The sequence below is a fragment of the Papilio xuthus genome, unplaced genomic scaffold, assembly GCF_000836235.2.
Source record: "Papilio xuthus unplaced genomic scaffold, Pxut_1.1 DF826776.1, whole genome shotgun sequence".
NCBI lineage: Eukaryota > Metazoa > Arthropoda > Insecta > Lepidoptera > Papilionidae > Papilio > Papilio xuthus.
In genome coordinates, this window is record NW_013531873.1 from 515,289 (window position 1) to 542,485 (window position 27,197).

The 27,197-nt window shown below is 35.6% G+C and overlaps 1 protein-coding gene across 1 annotated transcript in view; it reads right to left on the bottom strand.

Annotated features, from left to right (window-relative positions):
- Positions 1-26,660, bottom strand: part of LOC106122837 (spindle pole body component 110) — a 30,625-nt gene extending 3,965 nt beyond the window's left edge. Inside the window, exons 1-12 of the mRNA XM_013318957.1 lie at positions 26,471-26,660; positions 15,757-17,117; positions 12,532-12,683; positions 10,899-11,033; positions 8,442-8,584; positions 7,685-7,846; positions 6,967-7,191; positions 6,087-6,284; positions 5,548-5,725; positions 4,131-4,295; positions 3,487-3,612; positions 2,923-3,025 (exon numbers count right to left, since the gene is read on the bottom strand). Coding sequence (XP_013174411.1) covers positions 2,923-3,025; positions 3,487-3,612; positions 4,131-4,295; positions 5,548-5,725; positions 6,087-6,284; positions 6,967-7,191; positions 7,685-7,846; positions 8,442-8,584; positions 10,899-11,033; positions 12,532-12,683; positions 15,757-17,045 — 2,876 coding nt within the window. The 5' untranslated portion in view covers positions 17,046-17,117; positions 26,471-26,660. The remainder of the gene's footprint in view (positions 1-2,922; positions 3,026-3,486; positions 3,613-4,130; positions 4,296-5,547; positions 5,726-6,086; positions 6,285-6,966; positions 7,192-7,684; positions 7,847-8,441; positions 8,585-10,898; positions 11,034-12,531; positions 12,684-15,756; positions 17,118-26,470) is intronic.
- Positions 26,661-27,197: the final 537 nt, after the last annotated feature.

The following is a 27,197-nucleotide window of genomic DNA, read 5'->3' on the forward strand; positions in this document are numbered from 1 at the left end:
TCTACCACTGTTAAATATTTAATTTCTATATTTCTCTTTGGTAACTAATTCTTATATCAGTCCAATTAGGCAGTATATTATAATTTTAAAACTATATACTTTAAATAAAGCCGTTATTAAATAAATAAATATTTCTTATGTCTCATGATAATTAATATTCGATCTTTTCTTATTAACATTGTGAATATAAAATAATAGTGCGAGTGAGAGGAAAAACGTAGCGAGAGCGAGACGGAGGGATCCCATGAGCACGCAAGCGCTTGACGCGGCGACCAACGCGCCGAGCCAACTGCAACTGTCAACCATGACATTACGTATCATTCCCCCGACATTTTTATATACAGGGTGTCACAAAAGGTACATAGGAAGGGGATGATAGGGGTGGTCACAAGGGTCACCAGAAAAATAAATTAAAAATCCCCTCGGGGTATTAAACAAAATAAATGGCATTTTTTTAAAAACTTTGAAAATTTTACACCTTCTGGGGCAATTTTAATTTTGCTTTAAAATCTTTGTTTGTTGTATTGTTTTTTTATTTCATATTGATAAAGGGTTATTGACGATAATATAATAGCTTTTTTTTAAATGTAGCAATATTTGTAGGTCATTGGATACAAAATTGCCCCAGAAGGTGTAAAATTTTTAAGTTTTTAAAAAATGCCATTTATTTTTTTAATACCCAGAGGGGAATTTTTATTTTATTTTTCTGGTGACCCTTGTGACCACACATATCATCCCCCTTCCTATGTACGTAACCTTTTGTGACACCCTATATATTACAAATTCAACAATTATAGTGTGTCGTATTTAAGATAGATAAGTTAGACAAGTGACTTGTGTATAAAATATCTAATTAATTTTGTATGAGAATTAATGTTGTACTTAATGTACGGTTGTCATAGTAACGAACTATCGAGAATATCTCTTCTGTTATAAAATTAATCCAACAAATGAGTTATGTGATTTAGTTATTTTATACATTTTTAAATTTATTATAATTATTTAGCTATTTATCGCACAATTAATTTAAAAAAAAACTTTTTGTTCGTCAAATCCGCAAGTTTTTGGTTTAATGTTTTATTTCTTTATATAGTTATGAAGGATAAAGTAGGAATAGAAAGAAACAATTTTATTTATATTATAATTTAAAAACAATAATCCCGTAATTTACGATTGCAAGTTCTATGAGAACATGTCTGTTCTCATAGAATTTTATCGTGTTTCGATGTCTCGAAACACGATAAAATTCTTAATCGATTTCACTCAACCCGATATCTAGAAATGTCAAACTAATCTATCTTAAATAGACACACTATAATATTGCTATAGAGCGTCGGTGGCTCAGTGGTCAAGCACTTGACTTGCAATCTGCAGTTCCTGGGTCCGAATCCCGCCATGTACCAATGTGTTTTTCCATTTCCGATTTACATATGTACATTTATCCGACGTTATGATGAAGGAAAACATGGTGATGCTGCACATATCTGAGAAAGTCAAAGATATGTGTGAAGTCACAGCACTTGGTCAGTTTGGTTGACTATGACCTAATCACCCTTAACTTAGGGTAGGCTCCGAGCCCCTCAGTGGGTATAGTGAGCTGATGATGTATATTCCTATTTTAATAATTAATATTTGCTTAAAAAATTACAATATTTCATGTATCGATTTAAAAAATGTCTTTACTCTATGCTTTTGCGTGTTGACATTTAAAAATATATATTATGGTTTTTTTTGGCGCGGATTTTGTTATAAGCTTTAAAATGTTGGTTTTTTTTGTATTTAAATACTGCCTTTTGGACATTTTTTTAAAATTTTGAAAGTGTTTGATTTGTGATGTACGTAATTATTAAGATGAACCGTTAATTTTAAACGAAATGTATGAAAATATGTTTAACATGCAAGTGGTAGCTAAATTTGTCCAAAAGACAATATCTAATTGGTATTAAAAAAAAGCAAGTTATAGACAAAAAAAAATCTAAAAAATTATTACGCTTTTGTGACATATTTGCTACCAATAATAATTTATTAATTTATTAACCCTTTCAGTGCTATACGTATTTTATTACTATTTGCGAAAAATGCTAAAATAAAGAGCATTTTTATAGAAATTTTAGAAATAATCTAGATTTTTATAGATATAGTGTGTCTATTTAAGATAGATTAGTTTGACATTTCTAGATATGGGTTGAGTGAAATCGATTAAGAATTTTTTCTATTTTCGATGTCTGTTCTCATAGAACTTGCAATCGTAAATTACAGGATTATTGTTTTTAAATTATAATATAAATAAAATCGTTTCTTTATATTCCTACTTTATTCTTAATAACTATATAAAGAAATACGACATTAAACAAAAAATTGCTGAGTTGACGAACAGAAAGATTTTTTTTTAATTAATTGTACGATAAATAGTTAAATAATTATAATAAATACAAAAATGTATAAAATAACTAAATCGCATTACTCATTTGTTGGATTTATTTTATAACAGAAGAGATATTCTCGATAGTTCGTCACCATGACAACCGTACATTAAGTACAACATTAATTCTCATACAAAATTAATTACATATTTTATACACAAGTCACTTGTCAAACTTATCTATCTTAAATACGACACACTATTATGTATAAAAATACGAATACGGTAACACGACTGTCACCTGTGCGCGCCAAAAGTGAACTGTCAAAAGTGCTGTCGCCATCTTTTAGAACTAATGATAGCGCGATGTCCTTCAGTAGCAGTAAAAGGGTTAAATCGTTAAAAATCAAGCAAATCGTTCATTATTTTTAAAATTTTATATATATTTATATAACACAGAAACATATTATGTATTAATTAATGTATATTTCCTTGTATTAATTAAAGATGCGGGAAATAAAAAAAAATGCATGCATTATGAAATTCTTGACGTATCTTACCTTAGTTCTTGTTCTGTAACGGCCAAAGTGCGTCCACATTTTGCAACTTTCGCTTCCAAATTTTCAAATTCAACGCTTTTCGATTGAATTTGAGATTTCAATTCTAGAAGAAAATGGTTTTTTTTTCTACTTATAATATAACTAATATTATAAATGCGAATGTTTAGATGTATGTTAGAAGTTATCTTCAGATTTCGATGAAATTTGTCATACATATAGAACATAGTCTGAAAGAACACATATGCTACTAATTAAGTTTTTTTAAATACTGTACAGACGGAGTCGCAGGTCACAGCTAGTAATATAATGAGAAACTTAAGATGTATGAAGGTATCTCCAGAACAGCTCAACGAATTTATGAAATTTGTCATACATATAGAACATAGTCTGGAAGAACACATAGGCTACTAATTACGTTTTTTTTAATACTGTGCAGACATAGTCGCGGACGACAACTAGTTAACTAAATAAATTTAATTTGCGTATTTCTATAGACAAAATGTTTATTACGTCTTTTTATTAGAGACTATGGAATCTTCTAGAAGCTATCTATCCTACTCTAACCTGCAATCTCCCGCATAAGCTCCTTCTCTCTCTGCACTCTCTCTTCCTCTCCCTCTTGCCTGCATTCGTTCTTCATACGCGACAAGCAACTCTCCTTGTCTGACATGAATTGCTCCCATTGGTTCTCTAAAATATATTATAGTATTGTATTTTGTAGGATTATTTTTTGGATTATATTATTTTATGAAGGATTGGATGGATTTAATTTCTATTTAAGATACATTAGTTTATAATTCACTAGAGATGTTGAGTGAGTCGATCAAGGCCTAATTTAGTCCTCTTTCCCTTCCCACCCTTTTGTTATAAGGAAAGGATGGGAAGTGGAAGGACTTTCCGGATGAGAGGATGCATGGGAAGGGAAAATGTTTTCTTTCTGTGCATCCTCTCCTACGTCGATTAAAGGTAGGCAATGCATATACAATTGCGTATGTCTGGGCAACGGTCAGGTGACCGCTTGCTTGCCACGTTATGATATAAAAATTTATAACAAATCGATATGGTTTACGACAATAGTCGAATGACGGGATTCGAACCTCCGACCTCATGATTGGAATTCCTTACCCTTACCCATTAGGCTATTGGCGCTATGACAGGATATGTTTGAATAAATAAAGGGTTATTAATATATTGAGTACCAGGATTACCCATCTCAATACGATGTTGTTCTTTCAGTTTGGATGTTTGTTCGTATCTCTCCGCCAGCATCTTACTGCGACTCGTTTCCAGTTGTCTTCTCGCCTCGTCTGCTGCGACAGCTGCTTGTTCTTCTACTTCACGGAGTTTCTCGCTCCATTCTTCTGTTAATCGTTCTACAAGGAGATTGTTAAGAAATTGTAGTGTTTATTTAATGATTGATTAAGTTTGACATTTCTAGATTTTCTATGTCTGTTCTCATTGAATTTGCAATTTAAAATTTGGAATTATAATATAAATAAAATAGTTTCTTTCTATTCCTACTTTATCCTTCATAACTATATAAAGAAATAAGATATTAAACAAAAAATTGTGATGTTGACGAACACAATTTTTTTTTATTAATTGTGCGATAAATAGCCTATATTTATATATATAATTCTTCTGTGAGTGTGTATGTCACTGAACTTCTTTTAAACAACTGGAGCGATTTTGATGAAATTTTTTGTGTGTGTTCAAGGGGATCTGGGAATGGTTTAGATTCACAATTGTGTCCGCTGGACAATGTTTTTTTAATTATTTTTTAATTTATTAGTAGTTGTTGATTTTGGAATGTCTTACATTGGATACGACAGACGGCGCTACCATCGCACTGTCAAATTGTCAGACAACGTCTGTCGAGTCCGCTAGTTAATTATAATAAATACAAAAATGTATAAAATAACTAAATCACATAACTCATTTGTTGGATTAATTTTATAACAGAAGAGATATTCTCGATAGTTCGTTACTATGACAACCGTACATTAAGTACAACATTTATTCTCATACAAAATTAATTAGATATTTTATACACAAGTCACTTGTCTAACTTATCTATCTTAAATACGACACACTATAGTAGGTTTTGATTTTTTTTTAATAAAAAAAATAAAAAAACATCACTCGAGGGAAATATCATTATGCGTTGTAAGTACCAGGAGACCATAACTAGTTGAATATGTATTGTTCTTTCTCGCGCGTCTTAAAACTCTTTATTGAACTAATTTTTGTATAGCTGTCTCTTTCTCGCGCATAGCTTATACGTACTTCTCTGTCTAACCTAGAGTTATTTGTATATCTTTGTCCTTCTCGAACTAAGCTTCTTTCTACTAAGAGTATTTGCTAACCTCTATAAATAGACAGGCTATTGGACGTAGTATTTTGTGCCTATTTCATTTTCGACATTTTGGCGCTACTGGTAGTGATTTCTAACGGTGGTGTAAATTGGAACTAATAATAAACATAGAATTAACTGTCAAATAACATCAACAGGAGTTAAAATCGGAACAAAGCAAAAGCTGTAATTTCAAAGCAATCACCTATCCATTTATAAAGGTCAGTACTAAACCAAGCTTCTTCTTCTTTCCTATGGCTAGTTGTATATACCTTTCTCTTTCTCGAACTTCTCCGTCATCTGCTCTATGTTGTTGGCGTACGTGATGTCAGCTTTATCTAGGAGATGTCGCAGTTGCATCACATCCCAGTCAGCTCGGCTGCGAGCGTCGCTAAGTGCACGTTCATAGCCAGCTTCCTTTTCAGCGAGTTCCTTCTTCAGGTTCTCCAACTGAGGGTATCAAGGAGTCATCAATTTAAGTAACTATTCGAGCTGTATTAGAGTCATTACTGAAATCAATTTCAAGGTACAAAAAGTATAGTTTCCTACTAAACATGTCTTCAAGAAAGTAAAATCTTCATCAGATTTTTATTTATAAACTGATTAAAACAAAAAATATACTAAATTTTAAGTGAATTCAACCATAATTCTTTAGTGAAAAATTTATCCAAATTTGTTAAGCCATTTCGAAGATCAAGACACACAAACAAACAGACAAATTGTCAAAAATCGTACAAATATATATATTTTTGATAGCGTATATAAAAGTTAAGTGTTAGTATAGCTATATGTAGATGTAGATAGCACTTACTTTAATATTAACCTCCCTCAGCTTCCTGTCAGCCTGGTGGTCAGCCTCCTGCTTGAGCTGCAGCAGCGCGGCGCGGCTCCGCTCCGCTGCAGCGCGCTCGTACGCGAGCCGAGCTGTCATAGCTGAATTACTTGCTGCGTGCTCAGCTCTCAGAGATTCTAGCTCTTTTGTATGTTCTTGTTTTAGGTTTTGTACTGCCTATAGGAATTTTGTATAGGTCATTTGAGCGTCAATAGCTCAGTGGTTAAGTCTATATCCTGGGTTCGAATCCCACCATCTACTTTTAGACGTTAGTTAGAAAGCTTTGGCACGAATGACATGCTTTTATTACAAAGTCAAGTGTCAGAATGATAAGTGAGGGGACATAAACGTCGACATTTTAGTAAGGCTAGTGTTGCGATACACCGGCACTGTGTCGGATTTTCTTCCTAACAATTTTTAATATATGTACATTTATCCGATGTTATGATGAAGGAAAACATCGTGATGCTGCACATATCTGAGAAGTTCAAAGATATGTGTGAAGTCACTGCGCTGGGTGAGCATTCACTATGACCTAACTTAGGGTAGACACCGAGACCCTCAGTAGGGATTTATAGTGAGCTGAAGATGATTTGTCACCAGAAAATTGAAGTCCAAATTAGAAACCGAAGACTCATACTAAATTTCACTTTGAAAAATGCTTAATCTTTTCATATTTAAGTCTGAATCTGAATTCGCCAAAATAGCGAAGCGACTAATGCCTAGACATCTTACTGATGCAGGATGCATAGACAAAGGATATGTCTCTTTCCTGTAAGTCCCCACTTCTGCCAAATCCAGATCCCCTTCCTTTACAACAAAAGGATGAGAAGGGAAACTAAAATTATGAATCACCAACCTGTAAATGCAGTTCCGTCTTAACCTTCCCATTCCTGATCTCCCTGTCGAGAAGTTCTTCCAGCCTATGCACTTCCATCTGCAGCTCATCTTCTCTAGTCTGCAACTCCTGCAGCCGGGAGCTGAGACTCTGTAGGGAATGCTGCTGCTCTCCAACAAGACCTCGCAGCTGCTGCAGCTCAGCTTTGTGGCTTGAGTTTTGGAGCGCTTGTACTGTTTGGGATAACTGGAAAGGATAGCGAATTGGAGATATGATATTTCATGCTTCTTTGTTTATTTCTTAAAAATAACGTAAGAGGAACTGACAATAAATTTCTATGAACAATCCTTACAAATATTATAAATGCAAATGTTTAGATGGATGGATGGATCTTGATGAAATCTGTCATACATATAGAACATAGTCTGGAAGAACACATAGACTACTAATTAAGTTTTTAATTCTGAAGACAGAGTCGCGGGCGACAGCTATATCGAATAATTTATCAGCATCTTCTCTAGCAAAGTTTCAAATACCACGGTACTAATTGTCGCCCGCGACTTCGTCCAGACTGTGTTCTATATGTATGACAAATTTCATCAAGATCCGTTCAGACGTTCTGAAGATATCTTGTAACATACATCTGAACATTCGAATTTATAATATTAGTAAGATTAATTTGGTAATACGAATATACTTAAAGAAATGAACACATATCCTTCCATACTCTGTACATTACCTCCAACTTCTCTCTCTCAGCATCCCTGGCTCTTTTCTCAAGTTCCCTCATCTTCCACTCGCAGTCCGCGAGGATAATCTCCGCGCGAGCAGCAGCCTGTGACCGCGCTGCTTCGTGAGCTGCGCGCCATTTTGAACTACTCGCTTCTGCTGCTGATAGAGCCTAGAAATGAAGAAGTTTGTATGTGACTAGAGTTGACAATAGATGGCGTTAATACAAATATGAAGTAAAACAGAAAATAACAGATGGCGCTGTTACAAATTTGATATTATAAGTAGATAACAGTGGTAGAGCGAGCTTTAACATCTTCGCACTAATTGTCCCGTCTCGTCCGGTGATATACCACGAGCACACAGAAGAAACGCCTCAAGTGGAAGTAATACCAACTACACGCTGATGAGTGTGCGTCCCTGAGACCTAATATAGTCCTCTTTTCCTTCTCACCCTTTTTTATTAGGAAAATATGGGAAGTGAAAGTGGACTTTCCGGATGAGAAGATGCATGGAAAGGGGAGATATGTTCTTTCTTTGCATCTCCTCCGTTGATTAAAGTTAGGCAACGCGTATTCATTTGCGTATGTCTATGGGCAACGGTCACTTCGCTATTTCAGCGATTTCAGGTGGTCGCTCGTTTGCCATCTTATGACATAAGAAAAAATGTTCATAAACAGTTAAATATAAGCAAGAGTCCATGGGATTGCAATGTTGCTTATAGAGGTTTCTCATAAGCAGAACATATAGAAACGGGTGTAACTTACTTCTTTCGCTTTCTGCGCTTCGATCTCCTTCTCTTGTTCCAATCTTTCTCTCTCTTTCTCCAACTCTAGCAGCCTAGATTCAAGTTCAGCTCGTCGTGTTTGAACTTCTTCCAACTCAGATCTGAGTTGTCGCACCGATTCATCTGGAATGAAGTCATTTTTGTTAATTTACTAATATTTCTTGTACTATTCAAAATTAGCTGTAAGCTTACGCTAGGACATGGTTTACAATAGTCAAATGACGGGATTCAAACTCTAGAACACTTGATCGGAAATCCATAATCTTAACTATTAAGCCATTAAAGAATTTATATATTGAACTAGCTATAGCCCGCGACTCCGTACGCGCGTGTTAAAAATAGATGTTAGCCGATTGTCAGAGCTACTCAATATGCTCACAAAATTACATGAGAATCGGTCAAGCCGTTTCATAGGAGTATGGGAACGAAAATTGTGACACGACAATTTTATATATGTATACTAGCGGAGCCGACAGACGTTGTCCTGTCTACACGTCTTTAATTTGAATAAATTAATATGAAGTTAATATTTGATGAAAATTGTGAATCTAAACCATTCCCAGATCCCCTTGAACACACACAAAAAATTTCATCAAAATCGGTCCAGTCGTTTGAGAGAAGTTCAGTGACATACACACTCACAGAAGAATTATATATAAAGATATTATTAAAACTAGAGACATCTATATCATGCATCGGAATCCTGACCAAGAGGAGCTGAGTTTCTCATTTTGTTCACTAGATGTCACTATTACTAAATAAGAAATCAATAACAATAGATGGCGTTGTTATTCAGTTAACTAACAAGAATTAAAACCTAAAGTGAAATATAAATATAATTTCTGTTCAATTTAACTTCTTATACTAAACTGATATATAAACACGGCTAAACACTCACGTATATACGTCCGGTGGCTGCACCGACTAGTTTCGAGACCATCGGGGGCCCTTCACCAGGATGAGTGGTACTGGTATTATTTCGCGGACGCGGCCCTCAGCTCACTAGTCGGTGCAGCCACCGGACGTATATACGTGAGTGTTTAGACGTGTTTATATATCAGTTTAGTATAATGTCTCAAGAAAGTTTGAATAATTTAATAACTTCTTATAATTGTACAAAGGTCTGTTTTTGATTTATATTAATTTTATATATGGTTAGTATATTAGCCCGCAAGCCTGTTATTTTACATTTATACTCATTGTAAGCGAAACTTTGTGTTTTTTATAAGTAAATAAAGATCTTTAAATCGAAAGCAAACAAATATCAAATAAATAGCCTTCAGGGGCATTGAAGAATAAGTATTTTAACACGTACACTGCCGCTGACTCGGATCGTAAATCCAGTCAAATATATAAAACATAGGGAATGTCATAATAAAAATCATTGTCCATGGAACGTGTTTACACAACAGAGCTGTTGCTGCTTGTGAAGCGGAAAAAGCTAAAGCAAATACAGAGGTTCTATAAGAGTGGTAGAACCCGCTTTAACATCTTCGCACGAATTGGCCAGGTTCGCCCGGTGAAATACCACCACCATACAGAAAACAGGCGTGAAGTGGAAGCAATTCCGCGTTTCGTCTGATGAGTGTGCGTCCCGGAGGCCTAATTTAGTCCTCTTTCCCTTCCCACCCTTTTCTTATAAGGGAAGGATGGGAAGTGGAAGTGGAAGTGGACTTTCCGGATGAGAGGATGCATGGAAAGGGAAAATATTTTCTTTCTGTGCATCCTCTCCTCCGTCGATTAAAGGTAGGCAACGCATGCAATTGCGTATGTCTATGGGCAACGGTCACTTTACTATTTCAGCGATTTCAGGTGACCGGTCGCTCGTTTGCCACCTTATGATATAAAAAAAGGTCTAGGCTTCGAATATGATTTTGTCCTATTCAGTGTCGAGACCTTTAGTCCGTGGTCCAAGCGCTATAAGGTTTTTTAAGGATATATCAAAAAAGTTAGTCGACACAGATGACAAGAGCTGGCAGCTACCTCAGACAAAAAATATAGCTATTCAAAGATGGAACGCTGTTTCTTCAGAACCTTACCTAAATGGAGTCATTTTAATAATATATTATATTTTAGTTAATTTTTAATTTATAATATAATATTTTATTTATTATAATATCAAAGATTTAAGACTTATTTTATTTATCGACATCACAGGGGACCGAAGAGCTGGCAGCTACCTCGGTCAAAGAATTAGTTTAGCTGTACAGAGGGGGAACGCTGCCAGTATCTTCGGGACCTTGCCTAAAGGGACTCCTTTTAATAACATATTTTAGTTAATTATTCGGTTTTTTTTATTAAGTTTGAACAGAACGACAACGTTTGAAAAGAACATTTCTCAGACCAACATTTTTAGGGTTCCTCGTAAGGACCGGAACCCTTATAGGATCACTTTGTTGTCTGTCTATAAAGACCCTTTTTTTAGTATAATACTAACCATTTCTCCTCTGCAGCTGATCAGCAAGACTCGCGGAGAGACTTCTCGCCGCGACAATCTCCTCTTCTAAAGCCCGACTCTTCTGTCTTACTAGTTCTGTTTCTTTATACGCAGCTGCTAATTCTGATTTCAATTCTGTGAATAAAATTACTTCTTACTTTTAGACATTACTAGCTGTCGCCCGCGACTCCGTCCGCGTGGATATATAAAAAACTTAATTAGTGTAGCCCATCCATACATCCACGTCACATCCATCTAAACATTCGCATTTACCCTAGACCTCCACAAATATTTCAATACTAACATAAGATAAATCAGTTCAGCCGTTCTCGAGTTTTAGCGAGACTAACGAACAGCAATTTCATCATCAGCTCACTATACATCCCCACCGATGGGCTCGGAGCCTACCCTGAGTTAAGGATGATTAGGCCATAGTCAACCACGCTGGCCAAGTGCGGGTTGACTTCACAAATATCTTTGAACTTCTCAGATATGTGCAGCATCACGATGTTTTCCTTCACCGTAAGAACGTCGGATAAATGTACATATGTAAATCGAAAAACATTGGTACATGGCGGGATTCGAACCCAGGACCTGCAGATTGCAAGTCAAGTGCTTGACTCCTGAACCACCGACGCTCTATACGAACAGCAATACCAGATGCAAAGTACCCACTTCCTCTTACCAAAACAAAATGTACAAATTCATCATGACAGAAAAATGTCGTACACAAAATTAATTTATTGTCGTTACTCATCTGGAATTGGGCCAAGTGTTTCTTTGTGCTTTTTTATGTTCGTCTCAAGATTGTTTTATAATATATATTGAAATGTATGTCTGTACGTTCACCTTTGAAAGTACAATGACCAAAGAACACACTATATAAACCTAACCTAACATAACCTAACAAAAGAATTCGTGAATGACAAACTACCTGATCTGCGAGCTTAGATCATCAGCTGGAGACGTTCTTGATACTCTTAATTCATCTAAGCCATGCAAACATTCTGACCTGAGTAAACCTTGCTAATATTAAAAATGCATATGTTTAGATGTAAGAGTGGTAGAGCGAGCTTTAACATGTTCGCACGAATTGTCCCGACTCGCCCGGTGAAATACCACGACCACACAGAAGATACGCCTCAAGTGGAAGCTATTCCAACTACAGTCTGATGAGTGTGCGTCCCGGAGGCCTAATTTAGTCATCTTTCCCTTCCCAACCCTTTTCTTAAAAGGAAAGGATGGGAAGTGGACTTTCCGGATGAGAGGATGCATGTAAAGGGAAGATATTTTCTTTCTGTGCATCTCCTCCGTCGATTAAAGTTAGGCAACGCATATGCAATTGCGTATGTCTATGGGCAGCGGTCACTTCGCTATTTCAGCGATTTCAGGTGGCCGCTCGCTCGTTTGCCACCTTATGATATAAAAAAATGTTTGTTAAAAGGTATTTCTAGAACAGCTGCATGGATCTCGATGAAATTTGGCACAGATGTAGAACATAGTCTGAAAGAAGACATAGGATACTAATTAAGTGTTTTTTTTTTAATTCTGCGCTGATAAAGCCGCGTACAGCAGCCAATAAGTTATAGTTTCCTTTGTGTGCTTAAACTATTTATAAGTTATAGTAACTCACGTTCAATTTCCAAATCCTTAGCTTCTATCTCTTTCCTGTACGATACAATCAGATCTCTTGCTCTCTCTGCTTCTTGGCACCTCGTCTCCGCGAGCTCGGTTAGCGCGTCCACTTGATTTTGATACTTGTTTTCTTGTGACACCAGCGTCTTCCTACAATATAGATAAGTATTAAATTGTCGAAGCCGCATTATAAAGTCTTTCGTACACAAGGCAATGTAAATCGACGAAACTATATGTTAGCAGCGTGAGAATCGTTGCGTTTACATACAACATTGAATTAACTACGCGAGTCATCTCGGACAGTATAGGCCAGTGGTTCCCAAACTTATGTCTACTGCCCACTTTGAGAATAAATATTTTTTTACCGCCCCAATATTTTAACATATTTAAAAACCACTATAACTTCAAATTAAATTAATTAATTATTGTGACCTATATATGTATATTAACGGAGAATTGTAAAGGAAACTTTTACTATAAACCGCAACTTGAGACCTGCAGCGCCCACAAGGGGGCGTTATCGCCCACTTTGGGAATGACTGGTATAGGCGATTGGTCATTGTTTAGAATAAGACGAATAAATTAGAACAGAGCAGAGGTTTGAATTTGAAGTGGATATTACGAATCTCTACGTCATTAGGCGTGGCTACAAGTACAGTTAGATGCAAAAATTTGTAAACATTTCTATAGTTAGAGAAACATGTATAAGCCTGTCTTTCGATTTACATATGTACATTTATCTAAAGTTCTTACGATGAAGGAAAACATCTTAAAGCATCTGTAAAGAAATGTAAAAGATATGAGTGAAGCACTGGGCCAGCATTGATTATGGTCTAGTTAACTTAGAGTACGTACGGTGAAGGAAAACATCGTGATGCAACCTGAACATATCTGAGAAGAAATTCGAAGATATGTGTGAAGTCAACCAACCCGCACTGGGCCAGCGTGGTTGACTATGGCCTAGTCACCCGTAACATAGGGTAGGCTCCGAGCTCCTCGGTGGGGACGTATAATGAGCTGATAATGTAACTCAGGGTAGGCTCCGAGACCCCTAGTAGGGACAGTGAGTTGATGATGATGATAGGTGGATGCCTGAATTCATATTTTTAAAAACAAATTCGTGTTCTAGTTTCATAAGTTTTGCTTTAAATTATTTATGTAGCTGACTGTACATGAAAATAGTTTGAACTTTACCGTTTTATTTATATAAATGCTTTCTAGATTAACTGATGCTCTTGATAAATCTTCGTTCTGGTATTCGTATCGTAAACATAGATTATAAAGTAGGTCTAGCTTGTCTGGATAATATTTATAGAATAAACAATTTAAAGATAGGTCCATTCACTTTGAATTTAAAATATCGAATGCGGAATTTCAAAAATCGAATTAAAAAAACAAAATCGGTCTTTAATGTACTGACATCTATAAATAGACTGGCGTAGACGTAGTATTTTGTGCCTATTTGATTTCCGCCATTTTGGCGCTGATGGTTGCAGTTTGAAGCGGTGGTGAGGATTGGAACTTATTATATAGGTAGAATTATCTGTCACGTGATATCAAAGGGCGAGTAGAAATCGGAACGCAATAAAAGCTACCATTTCCAAGCAATCGCCTATACATTTATAGAGATCAGTGGAATTATAATTGAATTTTGCATTCTTGTTTAACAATTTTGTTAAATAAAGTATCTCCAGTAAGTCAACGTAACTCCACAAAATCAAAAAAATAAAGCGTTAACAAACGATTTCAATATGCGTTTCATTTTGCTCGTCTTATTACAAAGTCAAAGGTATATGCTTCATTCAGCCACAACAAAAAAAACATCGACTACAATAATATGTTTGTTTGGAATAAAAGTCACGCACAAAAATCAAAACATTGTTCCACATAATAACAAACTTTAACATCGCATCGAAATATAAAAATAAATTAATGATTCAAGTGCTTGTGCGTCAATCGACAATATGGCGGCCTTGTCACGTCAAAAAGCGCGCGCTTTCCGGATATAGATTATAAAACTTTTTAATTAACTTTTACGACATGAGAATTTATGGAGCATGTTTTATAGAAAACGACTATATTATTTTAATTTTTTAAAACATTTTTTAAATAAACTTTATGAGCTTAGCCCATGATCAGCAGATTTACGTCATTTCAGCAATACTGCAGACTTAGTAAGCCGAATGCTTTAGTATTAGGATGGATAGGAACGTATTAAATTTTGATAACGGTTGCTTAAGAAATTATGGAGGGCCCGAAAAGTAATAAATGCAACTAGATCTTATCTAAAAGATGAATGAATCAATCGTAATCGTATTATTAAAAAAATGGCTTCTACTAGAAGTTAACATAAATGGACACTTAATAAGTTTAAAACATTACTGATTCCATTATTTGTGCAAAAAATGTAATAATTAATAGCTAAACTTATGTACTACTGAATACTTACGTGGTTATTATTTAAAATCAAATTAAAAGACGCAAAAATTAAGATTTAATTACAATGAACGAAATAAACGCTAATCGTCTTTCTTCGGAAGTGACAGTTGTTTTTTTTTCCCGCCATGTGCGAGTCGCGAGTGACGCACGAACGCAGAACGCGGGAAATGTTTTGTTTGCGTTCAGAAATGCAATAAATTAAAATTAAACAGAATAAAAAGTTAATAAATTACTTTTCTCTCTAAATATCTAATAAATTAAATATATAAAGTAAACGTTTTAAATAAAAAATAGTAATTAAACAACATATTTCCTAAACATTGTCTAATGAAGCAAAAATAATTATGACCAATTACCAATAATAATTCTGAATTCAAAATCATTCTGTTTAATTTAGCCAAAAGTTGGCATCAAAATTCAGGAAGTAACAATGAGGAATTCGTGTTTTCGAACGTTGTGGCCATTAAAAAGTTTTTATACATAAGACTTTTGCCTTGTAGTTGTTAGTAAAGATAGTGTACATTTTTAATTCCTTTTTACAACTGTCGATGAGAAAAAGTATGCGATGCGGCGTAATAAAACCTTTTTTTTACTAAGCAACAATAATTAATTTGCAATTCACTTAAGATTGGTGGGTTAATGATTTTAATGTAGTTTAAATAAAGAAATAAATAGAAATTTAGTTGCATAATATTATAAGAAGAAAGCTATAATATAAAAGATGTTTAAATAGAAAATTATAAACATAAAGTTGCCAATACTTATTTAAAGAATATTTACTCACTCGTCATTTGTTGTATCATTCTGGATTCTTCTGGAATCTTTAATCTCTACAATCTCTTCTACTACTTCTACGATTTCTTCTTCACTCTCACTCTCGCTGTCTTCACTCTCAACATACTCTTTCTCAGTTTCATCAGTCTTTTCACTAATCTCTATAAAACCACTGTCACTATTATCACTCGAAATCCTTTTCAATCCATCATCGAAACATTCAACTTTAATCTTTATCGATTCATCATCAGCCACACTTATCACTGTTTTATTATCATCTTCTCTTGTCACAAGAACACCACCGAGAAGTTCGTCATTATCTGGTAAAGCATCTTCTAGATATTCATTCTCTTCTTCTTCTGAAGAAAGTGATTCGAAAGAAGAATTCATCTCATCGTCCGTCTGTTGTTCTCCGTCATCGAAAATAACATGCTTTCTAAATGTAACACGTTTCTTTCCACAATCAGATCTGTCGTCATCAGAACAACCTTCGTTGTCCGATTTTGGAATTTTCAAATTCGATTTCTTTTTATTTGTTGGAGAATCTAGACTTTCCGTCTCCGCTTTATCTTCTTTTTCATCGTTTTTTGTTTCATCTTCGTCCTGTAATAACCTGTCTAGTTCGACTTTGAGATCGCTTTTATAATTATCAATGTTTTTATCGACTGATTCGTACACAGGGTCATTAGGTTTACTGTCTCCGTTACCCATTTGTTTATTATCATTTACATCGATATTGCAGTCTATACTTCGCGCTATCTCGCGTAGTAATGCTTCAGCGTGTCGTTTCTCATCCAATTCTGGTTCATTTGAAACGTACACTAACGACACGTGTTGTTGTTTTGTTTCTGGCTTGCTCGCGTATTTTTGCAGGACTAGAGCTTTGACGAAATCGGCCGGATCGTTCGAAGAGCGCGGCTCGACTCGTGTATTTTGGGCGGGCGTGGGCGTAGGTTGCGTCGTATCGGAGTTTCTGCGTTGCATCTCCGTCTCTTTGGGCGGACTGACGCGGCATGAGTCTGCGCGCGTTTTCCTTCTGTTTCTTCTCCTTTTGCCCGCCATTATTTGAAGTAACGCACTCACACCTGTCTTCTGGGAGTAATCTATCTCAGGTATTAGTAAGTTTACTACATCTTTTTGTAGCGTTGACGATTTATCGTTCGTTACATTGTCTTGTGGGAGCGCGCGCGCGTCGACTGAGCCTCGTCTAGGCGTTTGATCTGTCGGCCGTTTTCGGACGCCTTCGGGTGTTTCCGGCGCGTTTTCGGCCTTAGACTTCTTTTTAAAAAAGCTAAACATTTTCCAGTCAATGGCAAGCGGTCATGTCCGCGCGGCAGGATGCCTCTCTCTGCACTGTTTTAAATATAGTCCCTGAAAGTTGGTTTGTTTTATTATTTACGATCGGAAATATACTTTAATATACGAGTTGCGATGTTTTCTTGGTTGTTTATAGTTTTCGGAAGCTATCAAATTAAAAAACATTGCGCAAATTTAAAGAAACAAATAAGACGTAGGATACTGCGTTTCGAGATGTTCTAGGAATAAGATTGATCTTGGATTAACCTAGAATTTTATCGATGCAATTTACGTGATGTTTAAAATTAGTAATACTTAGAACGCATGATTAGAGAGCTAGTTTCATAGAATTTTCGCAATACAAAATATCTAGATTTATACTTAAATCTAATGTCGAAAACTATAACTATTATACTAGAAATACATATAGAAGATTTTCTTTTATATGTAGTAGATAGAATCTATCTTGTATATAAAATTCTCGTGTCACAATTTTCGTTCCCATACTCCTCCGAAACGGCTTGACCGATTCTCATGGAATTTTGTGAGCATATTGAGTAGGTCTGACAATCGGGCAACATCTATTTTTCATCCCCCTAAATGTTAAGGGTAGCCCACCCCTAATTTTTTTTATTTTTTAGATAAACACGCGGACGGAGTCGCCGGCGACAGCTAGTATACACATATAAATCAATTGCTGTATGTAAGTCTCGCTAAAACTCGAGAACGACTGAACGGATTTATCTTGGTCTTGAAATGTTCGTGGAGGTCTAGGGAAGGTGTAAATGGTGAGAAAATTTCGAATAATTGCCGGGAAAACCGTTTAGGAACCTTTTTTTAATACCGCGCGGACCGAGTCGCGTGCGACATCTAGCATACGATAAATATTTCTATAATGTTTTACGTCCCGTAACCTCTAGACGTTGTAAATCAAATCTATGGTGTTACGAAATTTTACAACCAATCTGTGGGTTTGTTAAAATGGACCGTCAAAGGGAACTACGTCCAGTAGTTTTATAGTTTATCTATAAAACATTTTTGTTTATCAAAGATCTTTAGATATTAAAATTGATTTATTATTTTATTTACTTATTGCTGGTGTTTGACGTCCGATTGGGATATATCTTGTCCGTTAAACGGAACGTTACTGGAAGATTCCAGAATAATTTGAACAGTGACATTTGACGTGTCATACGATTTGCCGCGCGTGTTTATCTTACTAAAATTATAAATGCGAATGTTTATATGGATGTTTGTTAGAAGGTATCTTCAAAAAGAATGCATGGATCTCACTGAAAGTCATAGATGTAGAAGATAGTCTGGAAGAACACAGACTAATAATGTTTTTATTTAATTCCACGCGGATGGACTCGTGAGCTAATTATATCGCATATGACAAAGTATGGATGTTTGTTAGAAGGAACATTGAAATATGACACAGATAATAAATAAAGTCTCGTATAAGTTATTGTATACTCTTTTTTTATATTATAAGATGACAAACGAGCGAGCGTCCATCTGAAATCGCTGAAATAGCGAAGTGACCGTTGCCCATATACATACGCAATTGCATAAGCGTTGCCTACCTTTAATCGACGGAGAAGAGGATGCACAGAAAGAAACTATTTTCCCCTTCCATGCATCCTCTCATCCGGAAAGTCCACTTCCACTTCCCATCCTTTCCTTATAAGATAAAGGGTGGGAAGGGAAAGAGGACTAAATTAGGCGACCAAACGCGAAATTGCTTCCACTTGACGCCTGTCTTCTGTGTGGTCGTGGTATTTCACCGGGCGAGCTGGACCAATTCGTGCGAAGATGTTAAAGCTCGCTCTACCACTGTTACTCATTCTTTTTTTAATTCCGCATGGACGGAGCCTGGCAATATCTACTATATGTATTACTTTGTATCTTTTTAGCTATCAACGTCACCAGTGGAAAATTACGTGTGATTTGCACAGTGGAAATTGATTTTAGTGTTATTCCTAAAGGAACACTAAACCTAGTGAAACATTATATGTTAGTTTAAGATGTTAACATTAGTTAAAATTAATTTTGGCATAGTTTCAAATTCCAGTAACCGGGTAACACTCCGTCCTTCCAATATGGGCCACTTTACTAATAGCTAAGCGAGAAATTCTCGTTTACGATTCCGTTTTTTTTTTAATGTATCGATATAATTATAAAGTACTTGACATTTGAAAGAAAAACACGACTATAAATATAATTTGTCAAATTATCTACGTCATTTTGGGGGATAATTTTTTTTTAATATAAGGGCGAATAACAGTGGAAGCAATTCCGCGTTTCGTCTGATGAGTGTGCGTCCCGGAAGCCTAATTTAGTCCTCTTTCCCTTCCCTCCTTTTTCTCATAAGGAAAGGATGGGAAGTGGAAGTGGACTTTCCGGATGAGAGGATGCAATATGGGAAATATTTTCTTTCTGTGTATCCCCTCCTCCGTCGATTAAAAGTAGGCAACTCATATACAATTGCATATGTCTCGGCAACGGTCACTTCGCTATTTCAACGATTTCAGGTGGCCGCTCGCTCGTTTGACAACTTATGATATAAAAAAAGGGCGCGACTGGCCTGTGTTGTTGACTATGGCCTAGTCACTAACTTAGGGTAGTCTCCAGAACCTCAGTGGGGACGTATAGTGAGCTGATGATGATTAGGTGCTAAAAGCTGCCCATAGACATCTTCAAAGTTTTGCATCAAGCAGTTGCGTTTAACTTTCCCATCCTTTCTTTATCAGAAAAGGAAAAGGAAAAATTCTAAATTTAAATACATCGTTGTTTTGTTAAAATAAAAACGTCCCTCGCGTCTGGAGGATGGTCGAGTTATTTCCCGAACGTCCGCTTTATGGGATCAGCTGTGTCTTAGTGATGTCCCTAGCTTAATATATCGATATAATTTTACAGCAATTAAAATTATGAAACAAAATATGATATGAAAACTAAGGTTGGTCTTACTAATATTATAAATGCGAAAGTTTAGGATGGATCGATGCTTGTTAGAACTGATGCTGATGCATGAACAGATGTCTCCGGAATAGCTCAACGGACCTTTATGAAATTTGGCACAGATGTAGAACATAGCCCGGAACTACTTCCGGGCTATATTCACTTAGGCTACTTAATAACTTACTAAGTTTTTCTAATTGGGCACGGGACTAGTACATTAATAAAGTTGAAACATGACTGAGAATCCTCGAAAAATTTACAAGGCGTTTATTTTATTGAAAATTGTTGGAACGGCAAAGATTCATTTATGACTTAAGAGTTACGATCATCGAACTCATATTGAATATTGGCAAACAAGGACGACATTTAAAGATCCTATCCATAGATGGCAAAGATATTTATGCTTATGTTACGATATAACTGCTATGCCAAACTCTGACCGTCTCTTTAGCTAAAAATGTGCAGACTACTTATTTGATTATTATCTGTACAGCCTTTCTCGAGCCCAAACTTATTTTGTCTACTGCCCACTTTGAGAATAAATATTTTTTTAGCGCCCCCATATTTTCATATATTTAAAAACCACTATAACTTCAAATTAAATTAAATTAATTATTGTGACCTATATATGTATATTAACGGAGAATTGTAAAGGAAACTTTTACTATAACCCGCAACTTGAGACCTGCAGCGCCCACAAGGGGGCGTTATCGCACACTTTGGGAAAGACTGATTTAAACCATTCATCCATCCTTGCATCCAAACATTCGCATTCATAATAATAGTAAGATTGATTCACTAAATATAGAAATAATATTGCCTAGTGTTTAATCTAAACAAACAGTATTAACTCGAATCGAATCATATTTAGTATCAATCGACGGATCACGTCTTATTGTAAAGTAGGTCGTAGTATTTGGCACGAGATTTTGATGCATTGCGTATGAAACGTATGTTGCCGATAGATTTATGGAACCGTATCATCTGTTATGGTTACGCACAGGAATTACAAGATGCCTATTATAAATTTTAATTAAAGAATACTAGCTTTCACCCGCGACTCTATCCGAGCGGAGTTAAAAAACAATAAGTATCCTATGTGTTCTTCAAACAAACATCCATCCATCTATCCAAACATTCGCATTTATAATATTAGTACGAATTATATATATTTCATCATCAGCTCAATATACGTCCCCACTGAGGAGCTCGGAGCCTACCCTAAGTTGGGGGTGACTAGGCCATAGTCAATCAAGGCATATTGTGGATTGGTTGATTTCACACATATCTTTGAATTTCTTCTTAGATATGTGCAATATCACGATGTTTTCCTTCACCGTAAGAACGTCGGACAAACGTACATATGTAAATTGGAAATGGAAAAACACATTGGTACATGGCGGGATTCGGACCCAGGACCTGCAGATAACAAGTGTTGAAACCCCTAAGCTACTGACGCTCATTAAATTCAATACAAAAACATCGATAATAAGTGCCAATATCGATAAATTCTTCACACATCACTAGAACTTTCTCCCGCACGCGTCTCTATTTATAGTCAAGGCAAAGACCTTTGCAGCGCATTATTCACAATTTGTATGAACAAAGCTTTTGTTTAGTATTTTAGTAAACGCGTCATTCTCTGGTACATTTTTTATATCATAAGGTGGCAAACGAGCGGCCACCTAAATCGCTGAAATAGCGAAGTGACCGTTGCCCAGACATACGCAATTGTATATGAGTTGCCTACCTTTAATCTACGGAGGAGAGGATGCACAGAAAGAAAATATATCCCATATTACATCCTCTCATCCGGAAAGTCCACTTTCACTTCCCATCCTTTTCTTATAAGAAAATGGATGGGAAAGGAAAGAGGACTAAATTAGGCATCCGGGACGCACACTCATTAGACTCTACTTGGAATTGCTTCCACTTCACGCCTGTCTTCTGTGTGGTCGTGGTATTTCACCGGGCGAGCCGGAACAATTCGTGCGAATATGTTAAAGCTCGCTCTACCACTGTTAAGATATTAGCGCGGATTTTTGACAAATCGTGACAGTTAATTCTATTTATACTATAAGTTCTAATCCACACCGCAACAAACCACTACCATCAGCATCAAATAGGCACAAAATAATATATCTTACAGCCAACCCATTAATAGCGCTTAGTTGTATAACAAAGTCAAAATAACATTACTTAATTTTAAAAAATTGTTTTCTAAACGTCTCCAAAACATACAAACAAATTCAAATTAGTCTTCAATTAAAATCAAAGTTGATTAAACTGAAATTAAATTCATCTAACGCTTCTTTCAAAACGACGTGGGAAGAAATAATTAATCCGTTCTCCAAATAGCCCTTCCTTCCACAACATTCTCGAAGAGACGTTTTAATCATTTACCTGTCTGCCAACGGAAGTCTTTATAACGAAAATACTTTATTGAAAATATATTTTAGTCTTTCATTTGGTTTGGTTTGCGTATTTATTTCATCTGCAATCATAGACGTAAATAAATTATTTTATAATAACAATGGTAGAGGTATTGTAATCATAAAGTTCATTTTAAATTAAATAAAAAGTGAAAATCCGAAAATTGATTTTTTTATATCATAAGATGGCAAACGAGCGAGCGGCCACCTGAAATCGCTGAAATAACGAAGTGACCGTTGCCCATAGACATACGCAATTGCATATGCGTTGCCTACCTTAAATCGACGGAGGAGAAGATGCAAAGAAAGAAAATATCTTCCCTTTCCATGCATCCTCTCATCCGGAAAGTCCACTTACACTTCCCATCCTTTCCTTATAAGAAAAAGGTGGGAAGGGAAAGAGGACTAAATTAGGCCTCCGGGACGCACACTCATCAGACTGTACTTGGAATAGCTTCCACTTGAGGCGTGTCTTCTGTGTGGTCGTGGTATTACACCGGGCGAGCCGGGACAATTCATGCGAAGATGTTAAAGCGGGCTCTACCACTGTTAAAACTGTGACTTACGATAGTCTACTAAGGAGCCATTGATACATCAAATTTATACTTAGGCTTAAAATCTACTACAGCAATTGTATCTAGCAACAAATCTACTTATATTTCATTGCCAAGACTATTATATTGGGTATTTCGTATTGCACGCAGACGATAGTTTGGCAAGTTGCCAGCAATTTTTATATCCAATATAATCCATTATATATCCATCGATTTATCCATTGGATACGTACTTGATGTCTTATATCGTAATGGATTTTATTTTTAAAGTAACAGTGGTAGAGCGAGCTTTAACATGTTCGCACGAATTGTCCCGGCTCGTGATGAAATACCACGACCACACAGAAGACATGCCTCAAGTGGAAGCTATTCCAACTACACGCTGATGAGTGTGCGTCCCGGAGCTCTAATTTAGTCTTCTTTCCGAAGTGAAAGTGGACTTTCCGGGTGAGAGGATGCCTGGAAAGGTAAAATATTTTCTTCATGTGCATCCTCTCCTCCGTCGATTAAAGGTAGGCAACGGTTATGCATTTGCGTATGTCTATGGGTTACTTCGCTATTTCAGCGATTTCAGGTGGCCTCTCGCTCGTTTGCCATCTTATGATATAAAAAAAGTGCCCGAACTCCGTCTACAAAGAATTAAAAGAAAACTTAATTAGTAGTCTATGTGTTCTTCCAGACTATGTTCTATATGTATGACAAATTTCATCAAGATTTATGCCGCCGTTCTGGAGATACCTTCAAACAAACATCCATCTTAACTTTAGCATTTGTGTATAATATAATAGTTGGATGCAATTTGGATGTAAGCGTCGGTGGCTCAGCTGTCAAGCACTTGACTTGCAATCTGCAGGTCGTGGGTTCGAATCCCGTACTATACCAATGTGTTTTTCCATTTCCTATTTACATATGTACATTTATCTGATGTTACGGTGAAGGAAAACATCGTGTGCACATATCTGAGAAGAAATTCAAAGATATGTGTGAAGTCAACCCGCACTTGGCCAACGTGGTTGACTATGGCCTAATCACCCTTAACTTAAGGTAGGCTCCGAGCCCCTCAGTGGAGACGTATAGTAAGCTGATGATGAATCTGGATGTATAGATAGATGTTTGATTATATCTCCAGAACGGCTGAACGGATCTTAATGAAATTTGTCATACATATAGAACATAGTCTGGAAGAACACATAGACTACTTATCAAGTTTTTTTTCCTTGCGCAAGGACTCACAAGTGACAGTTTGGTTTAAAAACATAAATTGGTACATCACTATTTTAATAAACATGTTCTTTGCAATAAATGCATGTTGAATCTGTAATAACACGAACGTAATAATTTATGTTAATATATTAATGAATAAATTGCACTTTCCTTTAATACATACGTTATACACGCCCTAGAAAATGTATTTCACTTGAACTGAATTAACTACAGAAACGTAATTATAGTGTCTTTTAATTGCGCGGACAGAGTCGCGGGCGACAGCTAGTTTATATCACTAAGACAATCTTACTATCTTGTTATGCTATTGTTTAGATGGAGAAACGTCAATAACCTAATAGTTAAGGGTACGGATTTCCGATCACGAGGTCGGAGGTTCGAATCCCGTCATTCGACTATGGTAAACCATATCCTAGCACAAGCTTACAGCTTAGTTGGAATGGTACAAGAAATATTAGCAAATTTAAAAAAAAATGGATGTTTGAAGGTATCTCCAGAACAGCTGAATGGATCCTCTTTCTCTTTCTCCCGTTTTTTACGAAGAAAGGACAGGGACGCATATGAAGCTATCATCTCTTTCAGTGTGTCTTCTCTTCCTTAAATTAAAAGAAGACATGCATCTATAGTCACAAATGTCTATGGGCGGCGATTGCTTCGCTGTTTTGATGAATTTAGGTGGTCGCTCACTCGTTTGCCAGAACTTACTAATATTATAAATGCGAATGTATAGATGGATAGATGGATGTTTGTTTGAAGGTATCTCCAGAACGGCTCAATGGATCTTGATGAAATTTGGCACTGGTGTAGAATATAGTCTGGAAGAACACATAGGCTACTTGTTATGTTTTTTTTTATACCGGACGTAGTCGCGCGCGACGTCTAGTATTGCGATAAAATAAAGGTGACACAATACATCGAATTACAAAAAAAACTTTCTCCTAGGACCTCATTAGTAACCGGTATTAAGAATATTATTTTTGTTTTAATTAGGATCCTATCATAGTTTCGATCTTTAGGGTTCCGTATTAAATATACATAGAGCGCCGGTGGCTCAGGGGTCAAGTGCTTGACACCTGAGCCACCGACGCTCAATAAAAAAAAACATGTCAAACCTATATTACTCCTTCAATTCGAAAAGAATCATTTGATGAGAAGATTCGAATCATTTCGTGCAAAAGATGGAGAAAGTAAATCGTGTTTGTGCGTGAATTCTTGTAAGGAAAATTTATTATCATACAATTAGCATGTAATTTAAAATATATACTTATTTGTTACAATCCAAAGTGGAAACTTAATAAGTAGCATATGTGTTCTTCCAGATTTTCTACATCTGTGCCAAATTTTAGCAAGATCCATGTAGCTGTTCTGGAGATATCTTCAAACAAACATCCATCCACCTATCTAAAGCTTCGCATATATAATATTAGCTGTCGACCGCGACTCTGTCCTTGCGGAATTAAAAAAAAATTCTTAACAAAGTAGCCTATGTGTTCTTCCAGACTATGTTCTACATCTATGCCAAAATTCATCGAGATCCGTTTAACCGTTCCAGAGATAAAATCAGACAAACATCCATCTAAACATACGCATTTATAATATTAGTAAGATATAGTTTAAAATCTCATAACTTTTATGTAAATATCTTCGTTCTTTTGTTTTTTATTCTAGAATGAATTATGTACGGAACCTGAAATAAAAATTAACATTTGACCGATTTTAAAATTCTAGTTTTGATATTCACGATAACATGAATATATTCAAATCAAAGACGAATAAAAAATATTGAGGTTATATTGTTCAAAACGATTTCGAGTTTGTTTTGCAAAGGATATGTTGAAATATTAAACAACTAGCTGTCCGCGACTCCGTCTCCAAACAAAAAAACTTAATAGTAGCCTATGTGTTCTTTCAGACTATGTTCTATATGTATGACAAATTTCATTAAGATCTATTCAGCCGTTCTGGATACCTTCTACCAAACATTCATCTAAAAATTCGTATTTATTTAGTAAGATTGAATACAGTTTTGACTACATTTTATTTTATAAAGTTTGAAGAAATACGTTTTGAATTATTATTGTTTGATTTACGATATCATTTTAAAATAAACTGTTTAAATAAATAATTGGTTAATTAACTACTAAGATTAAAAATAAAACGGTATAAAAGATTTGACTTAACCGTCTAAATAACCAAAAAAACATCGCAAATACTAATCATAATGTAAAAATATATAATATGTTATAGCTAAACTTACTTGACAATATTAAGCACACAAAATTTAAAAATTAATCACAAACACGTGATATTGTTTTGTAAACACAACGACCATTATAATAACGCGCTAAGACGCCATCTTTTTTCAAAATGTCGCGCCGAAATAACTGTCAAACTTTTTTTTTAAATCGCAGCCAAACGTCCGCGCGTCATTCGGCGTTCGAACGACTGTTGAGTTTCATATTACTGGATTGTAAATAGAAATTTTATTTGCGGTGTGGCTGTTTCGCGCTTGGTTCGCTTCGAACTGGCGCTAAGTGACTCAGTGAGACGAGGGGATGAATATTATTTGTTTTTTTTTTAATATCTCAGATGGAAAAGTTCGTCAACCTTTTAGATTTAGATGATTCATAATTTCCAGTATTTATTTAACAATAATCCTTAGTAACCTTTACTTAATTACTAATATTATAAATGCGAAAGTAACTCTGTCTATCGTTCACGTTAAAACTACTGAACCGATTTAAATAAACTCGGCGGCAGGAATCGTTTATTTTTGTCATTCAAAAAACTTTTATACCATTATTAGGTAAAACAATTTTAAAAATAAAATTAAAAAATCATTTGTCATATTTTTATCGATAATCCTTAGCTTGAATTGATTTATCTATTTCAAGTAACTTCGCTGATAAATCGAAGAACAGATATCATATAAAACATAGTGCGACAACGAAGTCTTTCGACTCGATTCCAAATTCCTTATCACT